The sequence below is a fragment of the Halteromyces radiatus genome (assembly GCF_025201355.1).
Source record: "Halteromyces radiatus strain CBS 162.75 chromosome Unknown BX664scaffold_5, whole genome shotgun sequence".
In the NCBI taxonomy this organism is placed as follows: Eukaryota; Fungi; Mucoromycota; class Mucoromycetes; order Mucorales; family Cunninghamellaceae; genus Halteromyces; species Halteromyces radiatus.
The window spans coordinates 206,700-227,429 of record NW_026251691.1 but is presented as its reverse complement, the minus strand read 5'-3'; the positions used below and the strand labels follow the sequence as shown (position 1 = coordinate 227,429).

General features: G+C 33.4%; 7 protein-coding genes across 7 annotated transcripts; 3 read left to right on the top strand and 4 right to left on the bottom strand.

The window, feature by feature from the left end:
• Nucleotides 1-206: 206 nt before the first annotated feature.
• BX664DRAFT_334828 (2-dehydropantoate 2-reductase) lies at nucleotides 207-1,336 on the bottom strand. Its single transcript, XM_051545777.1, has one exon. The coding sequence runs from the start codon at nucleotides 1,193-1,195 to the stop codon at nucleotides 233-235; it is 963 nt and encodes a 320-aa protein (XP_051398724.1). The 5' UTR covers nucleotides 1,196-1,336; the 3' UTR covers nucleotides 207-232.
• Nucleotides 1,337-1,398: 62 nt separating this feature from the next.
• On the top strand, nucleotides 1,399-2,288 carry BX664DRAFT_386525 (uncharacterized protein). The gene is made up of 3 exons (XM_051549332.1): nucleotides 1,399-1,465; nucleotides 1,555-1,813; nucleotides 1,888-2,288. Exons 2-3 carry the CDS (start codon nucleotides 1,571-1,573, stop codon nucleotides 2,011-2,013), a joined length of 369 nt encoding a protein of 122 aa, XP_051398723.1. The 5' UTR covers nucleotides 1,399-1,465; nucleotides 1,555-1,570; the 3' UTR covers nucleotides 2,014-2,288.
• A 282-nt stretch (nucleotides 2,289-2,570) lies between these two features.
• Nucleotides 2,571-3,912, top strand: BX664DRAFT_334826 (uncharacterized protein). The gene is made up of 3 exons (XM_051545776.1): nucleotides 2,571-2,727; nucleotides 2,815-3,469; nucleotides 3,547-3,912. Exons 1-3 carry the CDS (start codon nucleotides 2,599-2,601, stop codon nucleotides 3,714-3,716), a joined length of 954 nt encoding a protein of 317 aa, XP_051398722.1. The 5' UTR covers nucleotides 2,571-2,598; the 3' UTR covers nucleotides 3,717-3,912.
• Nucleotides 3,913-3,934: 22 nt separating this feature from the next.
• On the bottom strand, nucleotides 3,935-5,007 carry BX664DRAFT_264368 (uncharacterized protein; the record flags this gene model as incomplete). Its single annotated transcript, XM_051540812.1, has 5 exons — nucleotides 3,935-4,062; nucleotides 4,143-4,225; nucleotides 4,302-4,459; nucleotides 4,536-4,673; nucleotides 4,771-5,007. The coding sequence occupies 5 exons, from the start codon at nucleotides 5,005-5,007 to the stop codon at nucleotides 3,935-3,937; spliced, it is 744 nt and encodes a 247-aa protein (XP_051398721.1).
• Nucleotides 5,008-5,497: 490 nt separating this feature from the next.
• BX664DRAFT_359620 (uncharacterized protein) lies at nucleotides 5,498-15,773 on the bottom strand. The gene is made up of 32 exons (XM_051548100.1): nucleotides 14,567-15,773; nucleotides 14,321-14,468; nucleotides 13,987-14,226; nucleotides 13,810-13,918; nucleotides 13,653-13,744; nucleotides 13,341-13,589; nucleotides 13,155-13,272; nucleotides 12,734-13,103; nucleotides 12,536-12,663; nucleotides 12,408-12,479; nucleotides 12,121-12,293; nucleotides 11,938-12,037; nucleotides 11,751-11,871; nucleotides 11,454-11,673; nucleotides 11,252-11,388; nucleotides 10,838-11,182; nucleotides 10,335-10,748; nucleotides 10,157-10,256; nucleotides 9,378-9,502; nucleotides 9,153-9,249; nucleotides 8,964-9,037; nucleotides 8,718-8,874; nucleotides 8,469-8,612; nucleotides 8,264-8,388; nucleotides 8,107-8,211; nucleotides 7,503-8,048; nucleotides 7,108-7,425; nucleotides 6,571-7,023; nucleotides 6,162-6,491; nucleotides 5,962-6,098; nucleotides 5,752-5,889; nucleotides 5,498-5,664 (listed from the first exon to the last, which is right to left on the bottom strand). The coding sequence occupies exons 1-32, from the start codon at nucleotides 15,719-15,721 to the stop codon at nucleotides 5,619-5,621; spliced, it is 7,086 nt and encodes a 2,361-aa protein (XP_051398720.1). The 5' UTR covers nucleotides 15,722-15,773; the 3' UTR covers nucleotides 5,498-5,618.
• Nucleotides 15,774-16,285: 512 nt separating this feature from the next.
• On the top strand, nucleotides 16,286-16,986 carry BX664DRAFT_234745 (ribonuclease H2, subunit B; the record flags this gene model as incomplete). Its single annotated transcript, XM_051540165.1, has 5 exons — nucleotides 16,286-16,328; nucleotides 16,392-16,502; nucleotides 16,586-16,662; nucleotides 16,713-16,857; nucleotides 16,919-16,986. Coding segments are annotated over 5 exons (444 nt in total), but the record flags the coding sequence as incomplete, so codon positions are not given.
• A 1,464-nt stretch (nucleotides 16,987-18,450) lies between these two features.
• Nucleotides 18,451-20,670, bottom strand: BX664DRAFT_334813 (uncharacterized protein). The gene is made up of 7 exons (XM_051545775.1): nucleotides 20,430-20,670; nucleotides 19,861-20,352; nucleotides 19,716-19,795; nucleotides 19,405-19,616; nucleotides 19,129-19,324; nucleotides 18,901-19,068; nucleotides 18,451-18,837 (listed from the first exon to the last, which is right to left on the bottom strand). The coding sequence occupies exons 1-7, from the start codon at nucleotides 20,523-20,525 to the stop codon at nucleotides 18,582-18,584; spliced, it is 1,500 nt and encodes a 499-aa protein (XP_051398718.1). The 5' UTR covers nucleotides 20,526-20,670; the 3' UTR covers nucleotides 18,451-18,581.
• Nucleotides 20,671-20,730: the final 60 nt, after the last annotated feature.

Genomic DNA, 20,730 nt, shown 5'->3' with positions numbered 1-20,730 from the left:
ATCATCATAACGTCAACTAAGACATAGAGATTATAAATACTACAAAGAGTGATCATCATCATCGTCATCATATCATAAAACAAAGAGTCTCTAAAGAGATTTTAACAGAACATAAATGTTTTATAATTTCTTTTATTGTAAAATATATCTAAACTAATGGGATATATATATATATATATATATATATAAAATAAGATACATATAAGTTGATGATAAAAAAAAAAAGGTAAATTTATTGATAAAACTTCTCTTTTGCTAAAATCAAATCTACCAAATCCATATTTGTAGGACAATCAATCCCACGAGTTTTTGCCAACCTGCATAAATAACCATTGATATAATTGATTTCCGTTTTCCGTCCTGCCTTGATATCTTGAAGCATAGAGCACGTATTTCCAGCCGCCACACGACAACTAGTGATCACCATGTCGATCAATGAAGCTGCAGTTTCACCAGGCATGTCGTCACCCAAAATAGCAATCACTTCTTCACATACCCTATGCATGAGTCGAATCGCATGAGGATTATCGTCCACCAATCCACCATTTTTTATATTGAGAATAGAGGCCACAGGATTGATGGTTGCATTCACTACCAATTTCTTCAGCATACGAGAATAAAGATCTTGCCAGGACAACGTGATCGCTTGCATGATTGGTATATCTTGTAGTGTTTGTGCCAAAGGGGAAGGCTCTGTTTGCTTACCATATTCACCCATCATCAATCCACCTTCAGGATCGTTCCAACCAGAATGATGAATAATATGAAAAGGTGCCAATCGTTCTGCAGCATGTCGATTCACACCAATGAATAATCGTGGATGTTGTTGTTGAGACCAATATTTAGATTCCAATTCTTCCACTATTCCCATTCCATTTTGTAAAAGTAACACCGAGCTATCGGACTTAAGGTGTCCTACCACTGATCCAAGGGCTTCAGCAGTATGATGTGCTTTTGTCGCTACCACAAGGTTTTCAATCAATGGTATATTTTTGTCTCCAAGTACGCTAGCAGTGAATCCATCGATTTCAGTTGTTTTCCCTTGACATTCGTATGTAATGGTGTTTTTACGCGCTTGAAAGTCTTTCAGGTGTTGTTGAGACCGAAGTAGTAAGTTAACATTGAGTTTTTGAAGACGAAGTTGACTAGCAAGAAGACAACCAATAGCACCTGTTCCCAAAACGTTCCATTGCATTGTCAATAAAAAAAAATAAAAAATAAATAAATAACAAGTAGTATAAAGTGAATAGAAAGAAAGAAAAAAAAATAAAGTCTTCACCAATAAATACGAATACTTTATATACCTTTTGAAGAAGTTTTATAAAAAAAAAAAAAAGAAAGAAAGAAAGAAAAAAAAAGGAAAAGTCGAATATATTGCTTCTTTTTTTCCTTTTCATTGGATGCGGTAAATGAAAATAAAAAGCATATCCAAGATGCTGGGTGGATGCCCCTTGTAGAGCCAAAGCTAAAAAAAAAAAGTGTGGCTTGTTATATTTCAGATAAGAAAAGATATTGTCTTTTCCTTTTCCTTTTTTTTTTTTTTTTTGTTCTTACAATTTTATTATATATCATGTCACAACAAGCAGCACGTCAAGAAATTCATGCTCTTTATCGTAATTATTTACGTCTTGTACGCGATTGGCCAGCAGATAAAGTTCGACCTAACAGAGATATGAAGCAAATCCTTACAACACGAGTAGAAGAAACCTTCCGAAAACCATTACAGTATGAAAACGAACCTTTCGACCTTGCTGAGGCTAAGAAACAATTAGATGCTCTTGAACGACTTTTAAACAATGAATTTAAACAAAAGGTAAAAAAAAAAAAAAAAAAAAAAAAAGGAAAAAAAAAACTTTATGTAACTAAACTAATGTATTACCAACATAGTATCCTTTATCGGACAAAATTCTTTCTCCAGCTGGTAATCCCAATTATTACTCATCTCTGTTATCGTCTCTAAGTGCTACAAAAGATGGAAAGAAGACTGGAATATCAAGATTCTTTGGAAACTAGAAGACCATGCAAACCAAACGACGAATCATTGTCACACACACACACAGATATTCATATATATACACACATATCTTTCATTTTTTATCATTGATTTTATACATGTACCCCTTTTTCATCCTGTTGGATTAAATTTAGTATATCATTTTTTTTTTATCCATTATTTCTTACTTATCTTTCCTTTCTTCCTCACAATCAATGTTTTTTTTTGTATAATAAACGATCTATAGCGCCTTTTTTCCCAGAATGGAATATTAGGTTAATATTTTTTTCCCTCAGACGGAACATTTGTTTTTCCCACCATGATAAACTTTAAGGATCAACAAAAGAAGTCCAAAAAAAAAAAAAATCATGCAAACAAATTTTGCACTAATATGTTTCAAGATTATTGTCCATTAAAAATAAACTTTTCAGCGATATTGGATGCGAATAAAACGATAAAGTTCAAGAATTGGTATATCGTGGAAAAGAAACTTATTCATCGATCCCACCTCCCGATATGAACACCGACTACAGTATAAAAGTGTCATTTTTTTATTTCTTTCTTTCTTTTCCCACTTTTTTTTTTTTTTTTATTATTATTTCATCATGACTCTTCCTACTTATGATCAATTACCTATTGACTCAAAATACCCTGAAGGAACTGCTTGGGGTGTTTGGGGAGATGATGATAATTTGGGTACTTTGAATATTATTACTGAAGAAATCACTGCTGAAGTAAGTGGAACACGAAGATATATATAAAGGACATACGTTTACTTATCCATTTTTTTTTTTTTTAAAAAAAAAATTTATTTTACATAGGCATCAAAATATATCAAAAAAGGCAAAGTATTTCCTGTGAACTGGGAATTGGAAAAACCTTCACCAACATTGTTCACTCGACCTAGCGTTGTTCATCATTTCCATCCTTTCGCAGACGGTCTTGGTAATGATGACTCTTATGAAAACTTCAACACACAATCATCTACACAATGGGATGGTCTTGGTCATGTTGCTCATCTGAAAAGTGGGAAATTCTATAATAATGTGGATCCTACGGAAATTGGTGTCAAAGGAAAAGGTCGATTGGGGATTCATCATATGGCTCGAAAAGGCATCGCTACCCGCGCTGTGTTATTGGATTATGGTCGTTGGGCTGAAAAACACAAACCTGATTTTGATCCTTTCGAACGTATTGAAGTGTCTGTCGATGAATTGGAATTGGTGGCCAAGGCTCAAAACGTCACTTTCAAAACAGGCGATGTCTTGCTGGTGCGCTTCGGTTGGACGGCTAGGTACGAACAATTGGGTGATCAAGTCAAGGAATACATCAAGGATCCTGAACATCCTATCGCTTGTGGTATCAAGGCTTGCCCTGAAACTTTTGCTTGGATTTGGAATCATCACTTTGCTGCTGTTGGTGGCGACTGTCCTGCATTTGAAGCTTTTCCTCCTACTGATTGGACTCAATCTTGTCGTGAGTTACCTGGATGATAATTATTCCTTTTTTTTTTTTTTATTGATAACATTTTTTTTTTTGTATGCATGTTGTAGATCAATTTTTGTTAGGTGGTATTGGATGTCCTATTGGAGAAATGTTCTTTTTGGAAGCTGTTGCTGAAGATTGCGCCCAAGATAACGTATATGAATTCTTTTTTACCAGTGCTCCTTTGAACAAGTTTAAAGGTATCGCCTCTCCTCCTAATGCTCTCTGTATCAAATAGTTTTATAGTAGACCACAATTCATTTCTTCAATAAACATATTTTCATCATGTAATACGCATAATACTTAGCGATAAACATATGCCTGTATACTACCAATATCGTTCCACTGTCATTTAAACATCATTCCACATATTATGGTTGATCATCCATCATATATCATCACTACAAACCCAACATCAATTTTCCAAAATAAGTAGTTTATTATAATAAATATATATCAAGTTCGTAACCAATAAAGTGTAATAAGAATAATACATGTGGATATCACACATGCCATAATTAGAGTGTCCCGTTTTCGCCGTGTGTTGATTCGACTGATTAAATTGTTGATGCCTGGTATACGCCCTATTGAAACATAGACAGATGAGTACAAATTCCCTGTCCTTTTTTTTTTTTTTATTATTATTCCTTATTCTAAAATTTACCCATGACGCCAGTAACCCTAGAGTTGATTCCTTGAAGAGTTCTTCCTTGCCGAGATACATCTTGCCTTGTCGCATAAGCTTGTCTATTGAATGAATGAATAATAATAAAAAAAATCAGTGTGTTGCTTGATATCCATTCATTTCCTCTTCATCACTTACTCTAAAATCATATCTGTCATTCGATGTGAACTTTCAACACGATTTCGTTCCGTTAAATAATAATCCGTATTATCACCATTGCCAGCATTGAATATTCTAATTTCATCTTTTACTTGATTCATTAAATCTGCTTTGTCCCTTGCTGCCTTGATGTTTGCCTAAAGAAAATAACAATGAGTCCAAAATATTGACCTTTTTTTTTTTCCTTGAACATCTTTCTATTTTCTTTGTTACCTTGACTTTCCGGAATTCCTTGGTATAATCATAGAGTATATTCTTATGTCTTTCAAGCATATGGATCATGGACGGATTGGTGGGTGTAGCACTAGGTCGCTCCAATACTTGGCCCATTGAAGCAATGGTATCTTGAAGCTAAGAAGAAGGAATATATATATATATATAAAGTAAGAGAAATATCAAACCAGATTTCTTCTTCTTTTTTTCTGAGTGTGTCCATTTCATCACTTACATTATTTAGGAGTTGTTCAATTTCAACTTCTTGCCCTGCTTTATTATTACCATCTGATAAAGAAGTATCTTGTTGTTGTTGTCTTGCTGTGGTAGTAGCACCGATTTTTGAAAGAGAAGCTAGTTTAAGTTCTATTTCATTTTCCAACTGTCGTGCTTGGCGTCGTAACTGATCCCAAGATAATCCTTGTGTAGGTGTTGATATATCTGCTTCTTCGTCTAATAGGTCGTTTCTCATTAAGGGTGCTAATGTAGGAGACGATGATGAAGATCTTGTTCTGGATGCTGTTCTATTCATATTCACTGTAAAGAACAACTGTATTGCTAGATGGTATTTATATGAGCGAAAGAACCAAAAAAAAAAAATGTAATGACCAAGAAAAAATGAGAACATCTTAAAACACCGCTGATGCCAATGAAAGGTTATCAAATAAGATTCCTTTTTTTTATGTACTAAAATATTGATTATTGTGAATATGTGGATCAATATCGTTGCCATAACCATTGTAGAATCTACCCAAGAGCGTCCGAATGAATGTCAAAATGAAAATAAGCATCATAATAACGTTCATCATACTGTAAATTTACGAAATCATCATCCTATAAAAGCTTTAAAAGTATAATCATATACGCCATTGAATCCGTTATATTATAGAGATTGGATTGATTACAAAATTGCTTTATTTATTGTGATTTCAAATAACAAAAAAAAAAAAAAACAGATAAATATATATGTAAAAGTAGATAAATATGTACGAAGATAGCAAGAAAAAAAAATAAATAAATTGAGGGTGGTATAAAACAACATCTATGATACTATACTACTATTTCTTTTCTTTTTTTTCCTATTCATCTAAAGGGTATCCAAGAAGACCGCTTGTCACGTTTATCAACACTACATAAAATCATAAGAAAAAAAAAGGTGTCAGATATTGATATTCTTTGTTTCCCATTCATCTTTTTATTATTTTTAACCAATTACCCATCTTGAACGGATGCTGTTCCACCACGAAGAGGTTTGGCTATACGATTGAATCCATTGAAGGGAGTAGCAGCTGATTTCTGATTACTACGAGCTTGATCCAATCTATCACGTAACGCTTGCATTTGAGATTCAAATCTAAAGATGATTTCGATTTTCAATAAAATATTAATGACAATTTAAAAAAAGAGGTTCCTAATGAAATTTTACCGTTCAGTTTGTAGCTTCAACTTTTCCTGAGTATCATGTAATAAGGATTCCAGATTTTGAATACGTTCATTTCTTGCTGTCAATTTGCGTTCCGCCAGAGCCATTTCCTTTTTGAGATGAGAATTTTGTTCTACCAACTACAAACAAGAAAGTTAATCCGTGTTATCTACATGATACTTCGTTTTTTTTTTTTATTTTACCTGCTTTTGAACGTTGGTCAACTGATCCAGATTACGTTCCAAAAACACCATCTTCTTTTGTTGAGCCTTGTTGTTAGTCGCACGAAGCACATTGGCATATTGTTCCCTTGTTTCATCCAGAGATATTTCCAGATCTACAACACGTTCACATCTACTTTGTAAATCACGCATTAATGCTTTCTTCATCATTTCAAAGTCGGCCAATTGTTGAGTCATGGATTTCCTCATTGCTTCCACATCCTTGTCGGTAGTTGTTGTTGTATTTTCCGTCTTGTTAGGAGCTGGTGATGTTCCTTGATGTTGTGAGTTAGGTTGAGTTGAGATGAGATCCTAGCATCAATAAAAAGATGTAAGCTAATGTCTAAAGTGCACAATTCATTTTTTTTATTTTTTTGTATATAAAAGTTACCTGGAGTTCTTCATTAGCCATTTTCAATTCAGCAATTGCCAATGCCAATTTTCCTTCTTGTTCATCCTTTTGTTGAATTTGTTGCTTCAGGTCTTCCATTGCTTTTGCGTGTTGTTCACGTTTAGAGTTGTAATCTTGTTCTAATGCCGCTTTATGAGCTGAAAGGGCCTGCTCTTGTTGCTGAAGTTCTTCATCTGTGATCGCCTTCTCCAATAAAGCCTCGTATTCTGATTCCAAAGTACTGTAGGTTGCTTCCAGATTGATTTGTTTCTTGATCATCATATCCTTGTCAATGCCTAGTTCACGTATCACAGACTGATAATGATCCACCAGTGCTTTTGAGTCAGCCAACTCTTTTTGAAGCGTAACAATTTCGTTTGGTGTCATAGTAGGTTGATTAGATAAACGTTTCAAAGATTCATTGATGAGTTTTTCTTTTTCATTAATGACCAACTAAACAAAAAAAAAAAAGAAAAAGAAAAATTATATTAGACAAAAAAATGAGTTTCAATATATAAATATATATATATATCTTACCATTGGATCTGTAGGACTAGCGGTGGGTGATTCGGTCTTGATATTCCTATTGTCTTGTTGTTCTTGAAGCTTGGCTAATGTTTGTCGTAATCTATCCAATTCTTCTGCTAATTCTTGATTTGCTTCTTTGAGTGAATCGGCCGTGATTAATCCTTCTTTGTTTTCATACATGATTTTTTCTAGTTGAATTTTCGCTTCGCCAAGTTCAGATGTCATTTGCTGATTGTCTGTCTGTAGGGTTTTTTCGAGTTCTTTGCGTTGTTCCAATTCTTGTTGTAAATCCACAACATATTTTTCACGGTTGGCAAGTTCGGTTTCCTAATATTCATAGAAATAATAATAAATAAATGTTCAAAGTTAAAAAAAACAATCGATGATTTTTTTTTCTTTATTACCTTTTCCGAAATTTGTTCCAAAAGATCATTTTCCCGTTGTAAAAATTGATCACGTTCATCTTTTTCCAAAATGGCAGAAGGAGTAGAAGGACGAGAAGTATCATCATCCAATAAAGAAGCTTTAAGGCCAGGAGGAAAAGCATTGGTAGGACTAGTAGGGCTTTTGATATTGGTTGGATCAGATGTAGAGATGATTCCTTTATTAGCAGAAGAAGCAGAAGCCCATTGAGCTTCAGGAACCGTTCCTCCAGAGCGCCAGATGCCAATTTCACCTTCTAATGCAGCAATATAATGTTGATAAGACACAGTTTCCCCTTTGACTTTTTTCAATAATGCCTTGAGTTCAGCAGGAGATAAATCAGCATTCACCTTGGCTTTGTTCTTGATAGTCTTGGCTCTCATCCCAAATCGCAATGTTGAGATAGTTTCAGCTTCATTGTAAGAGGAAGGGGAGCAATTGATGATCAGGGTCGTACGTGAGTTACCACCAAGAGATTCTTGTAAAATACGTGTCAATTTGGAATCTCGATACGGAATATGGCTTGACTATACATATATATGGAGAATGGTTACTAATATATATGGTTTTGTCTATTCGTTATACCTTTCCATCCGTCAGAGAATTGATCACCATTCCAAGAGCCGTCAAAGATTTGTTGATTTTCTTTGCTTCTTCCAACGTTTGACCAGAGGCACCAGTTTTTCCAACCTAATATAAATAAATATAAGATCATACAAGAAAAGTCTAAAAAAAAAAATACCTTTTCTGATCCTGCCAAATCCACCAAATAAAGTTTACCACTTTTTGCTGCACCTGTGTCTATGTTCTTTTGAGTGATAGTCACTAAAACAAGGGAATGACTTCTAGAACTTTCAGCGTTCATATCTATAAAGATAATAAAAAAAAAAAAGATAGGATGAGTAAAAAAAAACAAAAAAAAAAGGTATAGATTAAAGTTGATTTACTTGTATAGGCCACCACACGATTACTTGCACCACGACGCATCACATCATAGACTTCTTCAGTAGATGAGACATAAACTTCAAGAACACCTTTGACATAGACACCTTTGACTTTATCTTCATGAATAGGGAGATTATCCATAGATGCTATATAATGTAATTCAAAAAAAAAAGGTACATTCATTAGAAAATATTTTATCATATCATAATAATAATAGTAATAATAATAATAACAAGAATAATGTGACTTACGATTTAAAAGATCTTTCACTTTTTCCATATAGATTTCCATATAAGAAGTTTTGACAGTAAATTCCATATTATCAGGTGCTAACATGATACTTTCAAAAATTTGCTCAACAATTCGAGGGATAATCCCTTTGTTTTCGGCATCATCAATATCAGAACCCTAAAACAAAGAGGATAATATTAAAAAAAAAAAATAGTTAACGATCATTGATCATTGAGAATATAGAAAGGAAAAAAAAAATTGATTACCATCATCGTAAATGTTTTTCCGGAACCAGTTTGTCCATATGCAAAGACAGTACCATTGTATCCAGCCACCACATCTAAAAAAAAAATCAAGTGTGTCGTGACGAAAGAAAATAAGTAACAAAAAAAGGAAATCAAGGGGTTTAATGGGGAAAGGAGTCAAAAAAAAAGGGGGTGAAGTTTGTTCTTTACCGTCAACGATAGATTTGATAGAATAGTCAAATATTTCTTGTTGCCTTGTTGTTGATCCAAACACTTTATCGAATGCATAATTGGATTGAGTTTCACCCTTTTATATCAAGTAAGCATATAAAAAGAATAAAAAGTAAATAATAAAAAGACAAGATAAATAAATCGATCATCATCATTGTCGTACCAAGTTTCTTTTTTTTTTATTTTTATTTTTTATTTTCTTACCTTTAAACTCACTGAAGTACCTTCATCGTCAATTTCTACAATAGGTACACCACCTTCCTTAATTTCAAGTTTGTTCTGTGGGCGAAAACGACAAACAACCTTGATATTATTTCCTGACATGGATTCTATATATAAAAGAAAAGAAAAAGAAGAGGAATATTGAGTATATATATATGTATATATCTAATAGACGCGTCTTATTCCAAGTACCTAGTAAATGTACAAACTATAGTAAAGAAAGGAGGAGGAAAAAAAAAAGCACTTACAGAAGAGTAGAAAGTAGTTTGGTATATAATATAAAAGTGATGATATGAATGTCTATATGGTAAATAAGATATTGATGTGGTATATTATACAAATGTTATAGGTAAGAAGATGGTGAGAGAAAAAGAAAAAAAGAGAAAAAAAGAGAGAGAGATAGAAAGGAAAGGCAAAAAAAAGAAAAAAAAATAGCAGGGATCTCAAAAATTTTCAAGCCAACTCAGCAGGTAAAATAGTTTAATAGATAACACAAAATGTTTCCAATAAATAAAAGAATAATTTTATTTTCTTACTACAATGTACGCATAATAATAGGAGAAAACATGACAACTAAATAACTAAAAAAAATGTGATAGATACATATATATATATATAAAAAGAAGAGAAATGTTCATATGTTGTGAATGTAACAGAAAAAAAAGATATACTAAAAGGTCATATATATCAATGAATAAAGAGACTGTGTATGTGTTCCATTTCTTTTATGCTATTGAGTTGGATACAGTGTCGATATTCACTTTTGTTATTAGTGCCATTATTTGCTGATGATCCAAGAGATATGAGTTGTGGTAAAGCTGGTATCTTGATCTTTGCAATTGTACGACTAGATTCAAAGTTCTATTTTCAGAAAAAAAAAAAAAGCATGAATCTTTTCGGAACAGAGAAAAATGACTTTTGATTATATTAATAAATTACCTTTGTCGTTGTCTTGTTTGATAAACTTGCTGATCCATTATTTTCGTGAGCCATGGATCGAATATTTTGCTGTAATTGATGTGTACGTTGCTTGAGTGTATAGAGAATACTTTGCTGTGCTTGGTATTGATAGCTGGGTGCTTTCTTGATGCTTTGCCATTGTTTTGTTGAAGAGGTATTGGAAAGTTCTACTAGTTTGGGACAAGCACTGGCTGATCGGATATCCTTTAGTAAACTGCGTGATTGACTAGCCATTGTTTGAATACGTTGAATCTTTTCCATATTGTCGTCGTTGTTATTATGCGTGATGATGGCAGGTAACTGATCCAGCTGTAAGCTTTTGACCAAATCTTGACTTTTCAATTGCGCATTTTCACTACGAAGGTATCGAATGGCTGCCTTGAGTGTTTGCATCTATGAATAAGAATAATAATAATAAAGAAAATTATTCATCAATTTCTCTCTATTCCAAGAGTTTATTCCTCCTATTAACAGTAACTTACATGACTATCCATCATTTGATATCCACCAGGTACATCATCAACCATGTCTGTTGTCGACGTTGTCATCGAATTCAAATCTGATCCATCATACGTAATCTTCTTCAATAAAGATTGTCGTTTTTCTTCCTTTTTGGCAGCATCCTTCTTAAGTTGAATATTTTCTTGTTCAAGAACATCATATTCCGCTTGTAGATTATCCATAGCTTCAACGTACATTTGCTCTTGACTGTGTGCTTTTTCAAGAGCAGCCTCTAGTTGTGAGAGTTGTTCTGCTTCCTTCTTTGCAAACTCCATTCGACGTTCTAATAGATCCACCTTGACACTTGCTTCTTGAAGAGATTGATCCTGAAAATAAAATATATAAGATGAATGAACGAGTCGAATAAATATTATAAGCTTAACTATTCCTTTTACCTTTAGTTTGACATCCTTGATCAATCGAACGATTTCGTCATTGTGTTGCTGAAGTTTTCGTTCCAAATCATGATTCACCATCACTTCGGCTTTCATATCAGATGCACGTTGAATCCAAGGTGAAACGCTTGTTGCAACTATGTAGATATATAAAAGATTATTTCCCTTTTCCTCTTCTTTGTTGATAAACGATTGGACTTACTTTTTTCCTTTTTGTGATCATTTTCTACGCGGGTCAAAGTGTTTGCCAATTCAGAGGTCAATGATTTGAGAATCTTGAGACTTGCTTCCCACAATGTACTTTCAGGTATATCCAAAACTTCATCCGCCTTTTCTCGTACCAATTTCTGAATAGCTTTAATACTGATTGCTTCCTTGCTTCCTCGTTTGGAATCCAAATAGACTGTGATTTGATGGCAAAGCTATGTAATAAAATATATTTATGATTTTATATCTATCATGATTCCTTTTTTTTTTTTTTTTTTTTTTTTGTGCTTACCTCATAACAAAACTTGCATAATTTGGAACTGATCGCATAAAGGGTTTTGAAACGATGTAGATGGTCAGCCTTGAGTGTGAGAGCTTCTTCTGATAATTCTTCTAATTGTCGTAAAAGTTTCCTAATCGTTTCGAAAAAAAAAAGATTGAGTCATGATGTATCACTGAAGTTATTGCTTTCCACTTACTTTGCTGATACTTTACTGTTCTTTGCTTGTACAATCAAACGAGTCAAGGGCTCCAAATAATCCACGTCCAAGCAGACGCTTCCTTCCTCAATTTGGATATCTATAAAAAAAAGGCATATTAGCATTGAATATGAACAACTGCATTTGTATTATCCTTTTTTTTTTTTTTTTTTTTTTGTATACCTTCAACTTTGTGAGCCTTATTTATCAGTTGTTGTACATAGGTAAATTCAACTGTCATACGATCAGCATTAAAATCTAATGCCCGAGTCAAAGCAAAGAATTGGTCCGCATTGTTAGATTCCCCATGATGACCAATATATGCTTCAGTGAGATGTTCAAGTTGGGATATAATTCTGAAAAAAAAAAGAAAGATGTAATTATCTCGGTATAATAATATATTCTTTATAGAACTTCCTTTTTTTGCTCTTTTTTTGCTCTTTTTTTTTCTTTTTTTTTTTTTTTTTTACCTTTGCAATTCATGTAGACAGGAGGAATCATTGATATCATCCGTTCGCAAGAGTTCTACGATAGCGTTCAATCTAGAAAGATATGTCATTAGTGTTCCGATGCCGCTTCTTTCCTTGATTTATATTACCTTCGTTCAGTTCCAACAAGATCATGATAGGCTTGGTTCATTTTCACAAAAGCATCAGGTTTGCAATGCTTGATGAAACTAACAAATCGTTTTGCAAGATCACCTAGCCATCCAGCCTTTTGTCTCATCTATGTAATAATATATATATATATATATATGTTAGGAATCCATTGAATTTGTATCTTTAAAGAGTTTTACCTCGCATACAGTCACCAGGCTATCAGTCACATCATCAATGATTTTCTCACTAATGGGATGATTTTGATCAAGATGCTTGATAATAAGATCAGTCTTGAATACCAGTCGCTTGAATAGTAAAAGACAAGAAATGGGTTCATTTTCAGTCTTGAAGAATGCATCAGGTAGATAAGGTTGAATGTAACTTAATCGATCTGTTGCTTGAGCACCGTCTAGTTTACGAAGTTCTAAATCAATGGATTTGGCTTGAGCTTTCATCACTGTAGATTGTAATTGGAGATTCAAGGACATCATGGCTTGTGATTGGCTGCTAAGATTTTGTTTTTCTGAAGCTTGATTTTCTTCTTTTTGTCGTAGTTGTTCCAGATCACTACCATTATAATTATAATTAGTTTCAGATAAATGATTATCTATGAATTACCTTTGAAGAAGTGAGACTAATTCTCTAAATTGTTGTATAGTCGATTCATAATCAGCAGCAGTTTCTTCAGCAGATTTCAATCGATCTAATTGTTCCCTAAGTAGCATATCACGGTGATCTATATATGAAGTAAACGTCATTAGAATGATATGCAATTAACATCACCACATCAATACATATCCTTACCAATTTCAGCTTCTAGTTGCTTTTCAGTTTCCACATGGTTTTCTTCCAGTTCATCTGCCAGTTCCTTCAATGCTTCTAGGTCATCTACAGTTGCACGTAATTCTTCAAGTTGCTCAGTCAAGTTCAGGTTCTTTTCCGTCAATTGATCCACCAAATCTTCAGCACCGAGAGCGTCATCCAATTGTTGTTTTAGATCTTCCATTTGATACTCAGTAATGTCCAACTTTTCCTTGTAGCGATCACGTTGTTCTATTCAATATCCATAAATAAGTTTATCAAAAGAAGCATTCCCTTTATCATTTTCTTTCCTACCTTTGATGTCATCCAGTTCAAAACATTCACGTTCCAATTCCTTAAGTCGCTCACTAAGTTCAGCTTCTTTTTCCGTGGCTGCATCACGAAGTCTATCAATATATAAATATATGTCAGTGATCAATTCTCTTTTTATATATCATGTGAAACTTGATACCTTATTAAAGCTTCTTTCAATCGTTCATTATGTCGTTCAAGTTGCACCACTTCTAGAGATGTTTTTCCTTCGCCAGAGCCTATCAATTCAGGAGGTTGGTTCATCAAATCTAACCATTCACACATACGAAAAAAAAAATTAGCATAAAATTCCAATCAAAAATGTATATTTGCTTACCAGCCTCTTTCCTTAAAATGTCAAGATCCACGCTAATTTCTTCAATCTTGTCGGTAAGCACATTCACCTCATGTTGTAACATATCAGCACGTTCTTCAGCCATTTCTTTATCTACGGTCATCATTTCCAAAGATTCCAATGCATCAGTATATTTGGTTTCAAACATTTCCTTGTCAGCCAGAGCTTCCTTGAGGTCTCGTTTTGTTTCGCGCACATCCTTTTGTAAATCAGCAATTTTATCTATAATATGTAAAAGAAAAGATGGTCAGGAATAACTTCTTTTTTTTTCTAAAAAAAAAAAAAAAAAAAAAAAAAGAGCCAGTTGGATTGGTACCTTGGAGTTTGTTGCGTAAAGTAAGAAATTGTTCGGCTTCCTCTTTGATTTTTTCATGTTCTCGGAATCGTTCACGATCTTCTTGTCGTTTGCCTTCCAAAATCTTGAGTTTAAATCGAAGTTCTTCATAATCTTTCAATGGTACCATCTTAAAAAAAAAAAAAAGAATGAGACACATTACCAAAAATAGTATTGGAAAAAAAAAAAAGAGATGAAAATCCCACATGCATGATGATAAAAGATTACCTGATCTGATTTGCTGACGGGTTTTGTAGACGCCAAGGCACCATATATTTGTTGCTGGTGGATAGCTGTTGATTGCTGTTGTTCATCTTTGCTACTATCTACATCGTTTTCAGTCAAATGATCGGATTCAGTTGTCGATGCTGTTTCTACTTGATCATTGTCAGTATCATTGTCTAAGGTATCAGTACGTCCAATGTCATCATCATCATCATCGTCGTCATCATCATTGTCGTCATCATCACTATCATCATCAGTATCATCATCATCCAAAATGCTACTTTGATCTGATACCGATAAATTTTGCTGTTGTTGCTCTTGTTGTTGCTGTTGTTGTTGTTGTTGGCGCAATTGTTCCAATTGAAGTTGTTGTAGTTGTTGCATTCGTAAGGCTTGAAGCTTCTTTTCTCGTGCTGCAGCAGAAGCTGAAACATCTTTGGATGGTAAATTGTCTTGGGGTATTGATGATTGCGTTGTAGATCGAGGTCGAGTAACTGAACTTTTTGTTGTTGTAGTAGTTGGTGGTTGTTGTTGTTGTTGTTGACGAACGGATATACTTTTTCGTCTATTTTGTGCAGTTGCCGTTATGGTAATGCTAGCACGAGGAGTATCCCCAGTCAAGAGAGAAGTTGGCCTTCTTTTCACAGTTGGAGGTGTAGTTGGTTTACTAACTGGTTGAGTGGAAAGTCGACGCACTTTATTAGTTTGTGTTGTTGAAGCTCTTCTGAGTTGTTTCTGAGTTGGTGAATTCTCCAAAGAGGATGCAGAAGATCGACTACCATTTAAATCATCACTGCTACTATAGTTGCTGTTATTGTAAACACTTTTTCGCCTTTGAGTATTGCCGGATGGTGTTGTCAATAACTTGACTTGAGTTGGACGTACAAATACCCCGTGTTGTGTTCGACAGTCGAAATAGCGTTTCCCCTGAACTACACCAGAATTTTTTCCTTTGGGTTCATCTAATTCTATACCAACCCATCGACCTGTTTGGAAACTTGTGGTACCAACATAACGAACAGTGCCTGAATTTTCACCATGAACAAGGACCCGAGCTCCTACTTTGAAGTCATAATCCACAATACCATTGGTTGTTGTTGTTGTTGCTGTTGCTTTACTATAGACTGACTGTCTTCTTTGTCTATCAATAGTAGACATTCAAGTCAACAAAAAAAAATAAAAAGGAGAAGAAAAGAGGAAAAGGATGAATGAGTAAAGAAAGAGAAGAAAGAAAGAAAAAAAAAAAAAAGAAAAAGAAATAAGAATATTTTTTTTGACCCCTCGCTGCAAAATACTGCTATAGCGGAATTGAAACTTTATCCTATTATGTATACTGCATCAAAAAAAAAAAAAAAAGATTTTCTGTAAAATACAATAAGTTTTAATCAATAGATTTTATATATAATCAAATATATTGAATATATAATCTATTACCTTTTAGAATGAAACTTTTCAATTATATATTTATGAAAATTCAGGGCTCAATCAAGTCTTCGAGGCAGACAAGCAAAAAGAAAAACATAAAAGACGGAATTCAAAAAACCAAAAAAAAAAAAAAAAATTCGCGTGTTCTCACATTTTGTAACCTCTTTTATTTTATCACCACCATGTCTTCAAATCAGACCATGATTGCTTTTACTAAAACCAAAGATCAAGGTTAGATAATATTAGATCAACTATTATAGGAACTCTGATTAATAAATATCTTTTCTTTATATAGGTGTGAATTCCTTTGTACAAGTCACTCTTCCTTGTCCAAGAACTGGTAAGAATGACATTGAATAACCTTTTTTTTTTTTATTCAGTATCTTATTCTCTTCAAATATAGCCAAGTTATCCAGTTATCTCTATGATGCAAATACAGCACAAATCTATGAACTTTCCAAAGTGGCTGAAGGTAGAAAGACTTGCTGGCTCATCAACCATACAATTTACAAAGGTATACAAAAAAAAGAATAAAAGAGAAGGAATATTGTTAGTTAATATACTGATCGCTTTTTTTTTTTTTTTATTTTATCATAGATGGTTCTATTCACTTTGTGACACCCATGGATCCATTGTTCATTGCATTACCTATATTAGATCAAGCTGGACAAAAAGTAAATATAGTAAAAATAACTATTGATTAAACTAATCATTCTTTTTAAAGATAAATCAACAAGAAGACAGGGGCTTATTTCGTACGATAGATGACATTTTTACTTCTGAACAAGGATCATCATTTATGGATATGAATCTATTGATAAATATTACCACATTCTCCGAACAACTCTCACATCTTTGTGATACACAAGGTAAAAAAAAATCATCTCAATCAATTATATCAACTAACTTTTTTTTTTTTTTTTTTGGTAGAAATATCGCCTGGAACATTAGTTTATAGATTTAATGAAGAAAAATCATTAAATTGGCTAAGGAAAAAGGTAAATAACACCATAATAATGCTTAGTAAAGAAACAAATATTGGATCACTAACCTTTCACTCTCTCTATTTCTTTATTCTTTCTTTGATATCTTTGGGTGGATTCAATGAGGTGGATGGATTGGTCGCCCATTTTGATACCATACCCGAGTTTCATAGGGGATTGATCGATATACCAGAGGACAAGAAGAAAGGTAAAGAAACATAGACACGTACACCAAACTTCAGGACTCATATTTTGTCTTATATAGATCATCGTATTCGTGAATCTATATATGTATTGGCCAAATATCTTTCATCAGAGTGGACTGACAAATTATTCAAAACATATGAAGGGTAATAATAAAAAAAAAAAATGGAGAAATTTCTTATCTTTCTCACTCATTTTATATAGACTTACAATGGAAGATATGGATGACGAACTAGACAATTCAACCAACAACCATCCTTCTGTTGATGATTATTTTCAGTTGGTATCCAACAAATCACAAATAACATCCAACACAGACGACAAATCCGCCAAAAAACAAAAGCCAAGTACTCCTCGTAGTCTTGCCAACGTCAATACAAAAGGAATCAAACCACTGACAAGCTTTTTCAAATCCAAGTAGGATTTGTCTTGTCCTCACTTTCTTCCTCATGGTCAACCCTTTTTTTTTTATATAATATAGATCAACATTTTTAGACATCTATCCCCTTTCATATGCTTTATCATCATCATTATCATCATTTTCATCACTGTCATTGTCTATTTAGTTCTTTTTTGTTTTTGTCACGTAATCCGATTCATTGAAAATGATCAACTTTACTTGATATCTATGCTTTTAATAAACCTTTTTCTCTTCAATATCATGCGAATTACTGGTTTTTTTTCCATGTGAAGCGCATTTATTTTTTTTCTTTGTCTTTTTTTTTTATATCCTTTTCTTATTTGACATTCATATGCTATCTTGTTTGATCATCCATCGTACAAACCATATTATGGTAAGGCCTTTTTTTTTTTTATTTTATTTGGTACTTAATCCGGGTAGCAAAAGCCTGCAACGTTTAAACTTCGGTCGTAAGTATCAAAAAAAAAAAAAAAAAAAAAAAAAAAAGACTACTTACCATAGTTCTCTTTCTATCCTTTTTTTTATGTTCCCTTTTTTGGTATAATCAATACAATGCAAATCACTCTTTTTATCACCTGCAAACCATATTATTTAACTTTCGCAGATTATCTATTCTTCTCCTCTAATTCTTATGAAAAAAAGAAAACAGTATTATATTGTCATCAAATAGGAAAAACAATCATCGATAAAAACGGCTTTTTGAAACACTCCCAAGAGATGCATATTCAAATCCACCATCGTCATTAATCAATAGTTTCATTTACTACTATTACTATCACTATATACACTGGAGAATATTAGGGAAATGGTCTATGATGCTATGGATTAATCAAGAAAATAAAAATCAAATATAGGTCAATTGTTTATTAAAGTATTTGAGTAATATATGTTTGAAAAAAGAGAATCTATGCTACAAAAAAAAAAGGATACGATGAATGGTCAAAACAATAAAGTAAAATATATATATAGAAAGGGAATATAACTATCATACAACGTGAGAGGATGGAGGCCATTCCAAATCTACTTCTAAAACATCCAACTCGATCAAATCCGCTGCCTTGACTCCAGCAATGGTCGCCAAATTGGGAAGGGTTCGACCCAAATCACCGTGAACGAATTCCTTGATGTAAGTACCTGCTTGAGTATTCATAGTCACAATACCTAGGTGGGTATCCTTTACTTCTTCGGCTTTTCTGAGTGTCAGATGGTGAATAGTTTTCTCTCGTATGGCAGCCCCACGTCTATAGATAAAAAGATCAGCGAATGTTTTATTATTCTTATTATTATTATATTATGATTATTACCTTTGGAAAACACGTACAGGAGTGTTTTGAGCCGTAACAAATTCTTGACTACCCTTTTCATTACATCGATCCAATATATCTTGAGTCAATGGTTCGGAAAACCAAACTAGTGCTTGATAGGTTTTTCTCTTGAATTCTTCACCTTGTTTGATGATTTGCGTATCTTCACTAGTAAAACAAAAAGCTTAGTAAAGAGCAATACCAAATAAAATCAATAGTTTGTATTACCGTTTAATTTGCTGAATATTTCGAACTTGCACAACATGAGATGAGGAACAGGTATTGATTTCCTTTTCGATTTGAACACATTCTTCGGTTGATAAGATAGGATGACGTGGATTAACTACTTCAAAATAAAATGGCCTTCCAGTTCCCAACATACGAACATTGGCATCCTCTCGACCAGCGGTTACAAACTTGAGATCTAAAAATCAGGATATATCAAAAGAAAAAGGAATGAGCTTTGTCTTTTTTTTCTTCTTCTTTTTCTTTTTCATATATTACCATCACATCTATGATACTTTTTGAAGACATCCATTATACAACCAGAGACGGACATGTCGGCCAGTTTTTTACCACGTACTACCCAAGGAGTTTGACTACATTCACGAGATAATTTCAAATATCGTCCTCCAGTATATGCAGAATCATGATGCATCGAAATGTTGCTTAATATACATCTTTCTTTCGGAGGAGTAGGCGGAATCGTTGTGAGTCTATACAAAAAAAAAAAAAAAAAAAAAAAAAAAAGTGTCGAATGAGTTTTTTTTTTCCAGTGCGCTAGATTCCATATTGAACTATTTGCTTATACTTACGCGTGAGCATCTTCAGGAGTGAGTGCGTTCAATGCTTCAGAGATATTTTGTCGTGAATCGCCAATAGTATGCGTCATTCCCTAATGAAAAAAAAAATAAATAAAGAAGTTAGCTGATATATATTTAGCTTGTCTCTTGCTTTTACCTTTTTCTTGACCTTCCTAACACGAAGAACAGGATCTTTAACTTGAGTAAGAAACAAATGTTCTGATTCAGTTGCTGGATGTTCCAAAGTAAGCTTGATATGGAAAGCAGAGTCAGGATTGTACTGCAAACAACTCGTACGTTCTAGCTCTCTACCTGTGATAGAGCGATATAAATCCTTGGCGTCACGTATCCCAAACTTCTTCCATCGATCAAGTCCAGTTTCAATTTTTGATTTAGATGCTTGTTTGTCTAGTTGATCTTGTACGTGAAGTTTGAGTAAATGATCGCGATGGTTCATACTAATAGGTACAGTGACGACCAAGGCAAAAGAGTCCGTTTCATATTGTTCTTGTTTCAACTTTGCACAAATGGGCTGTAGAATAGTGGTGTCATCGCCAGCATATTGAAAACAACCAAGACAAGCTGTACAAGTAGGAGAGGCAGACTGTGAAGATTGATGGAGTAGATGATCAAAGACGAGTTGCAATTCCTATTTTGCCAGTCATAAATGAAAAGTCAGGCCATTAGTTTCTTTGAATATAATACATATGTGTGTATCTAATTTACCTTTTCAGTATAAAAGTAAAGAGAATTGTTGCGACAGTCGAAAAATCGTAATATACAACGATGACAGCATTTTGCCTGGCGTAAAATCTTAGCCATATTCAAACACAAAGTCAAAGAAGTATCCTTACAGTCACTCAGGCCCAAATGATTCAAAAGATGCTTGATTTCATTTTCCAATTCCTTGTTCACTAGGGATTCATCAACAGTAGAGCCAAAAAGGGTTGACCAAATGCTTTTCAACATGTTGCTTGAATGAAAGAAAAGAAGAAAAACATAAAAGAAAAAAATTTCTTGACATTTA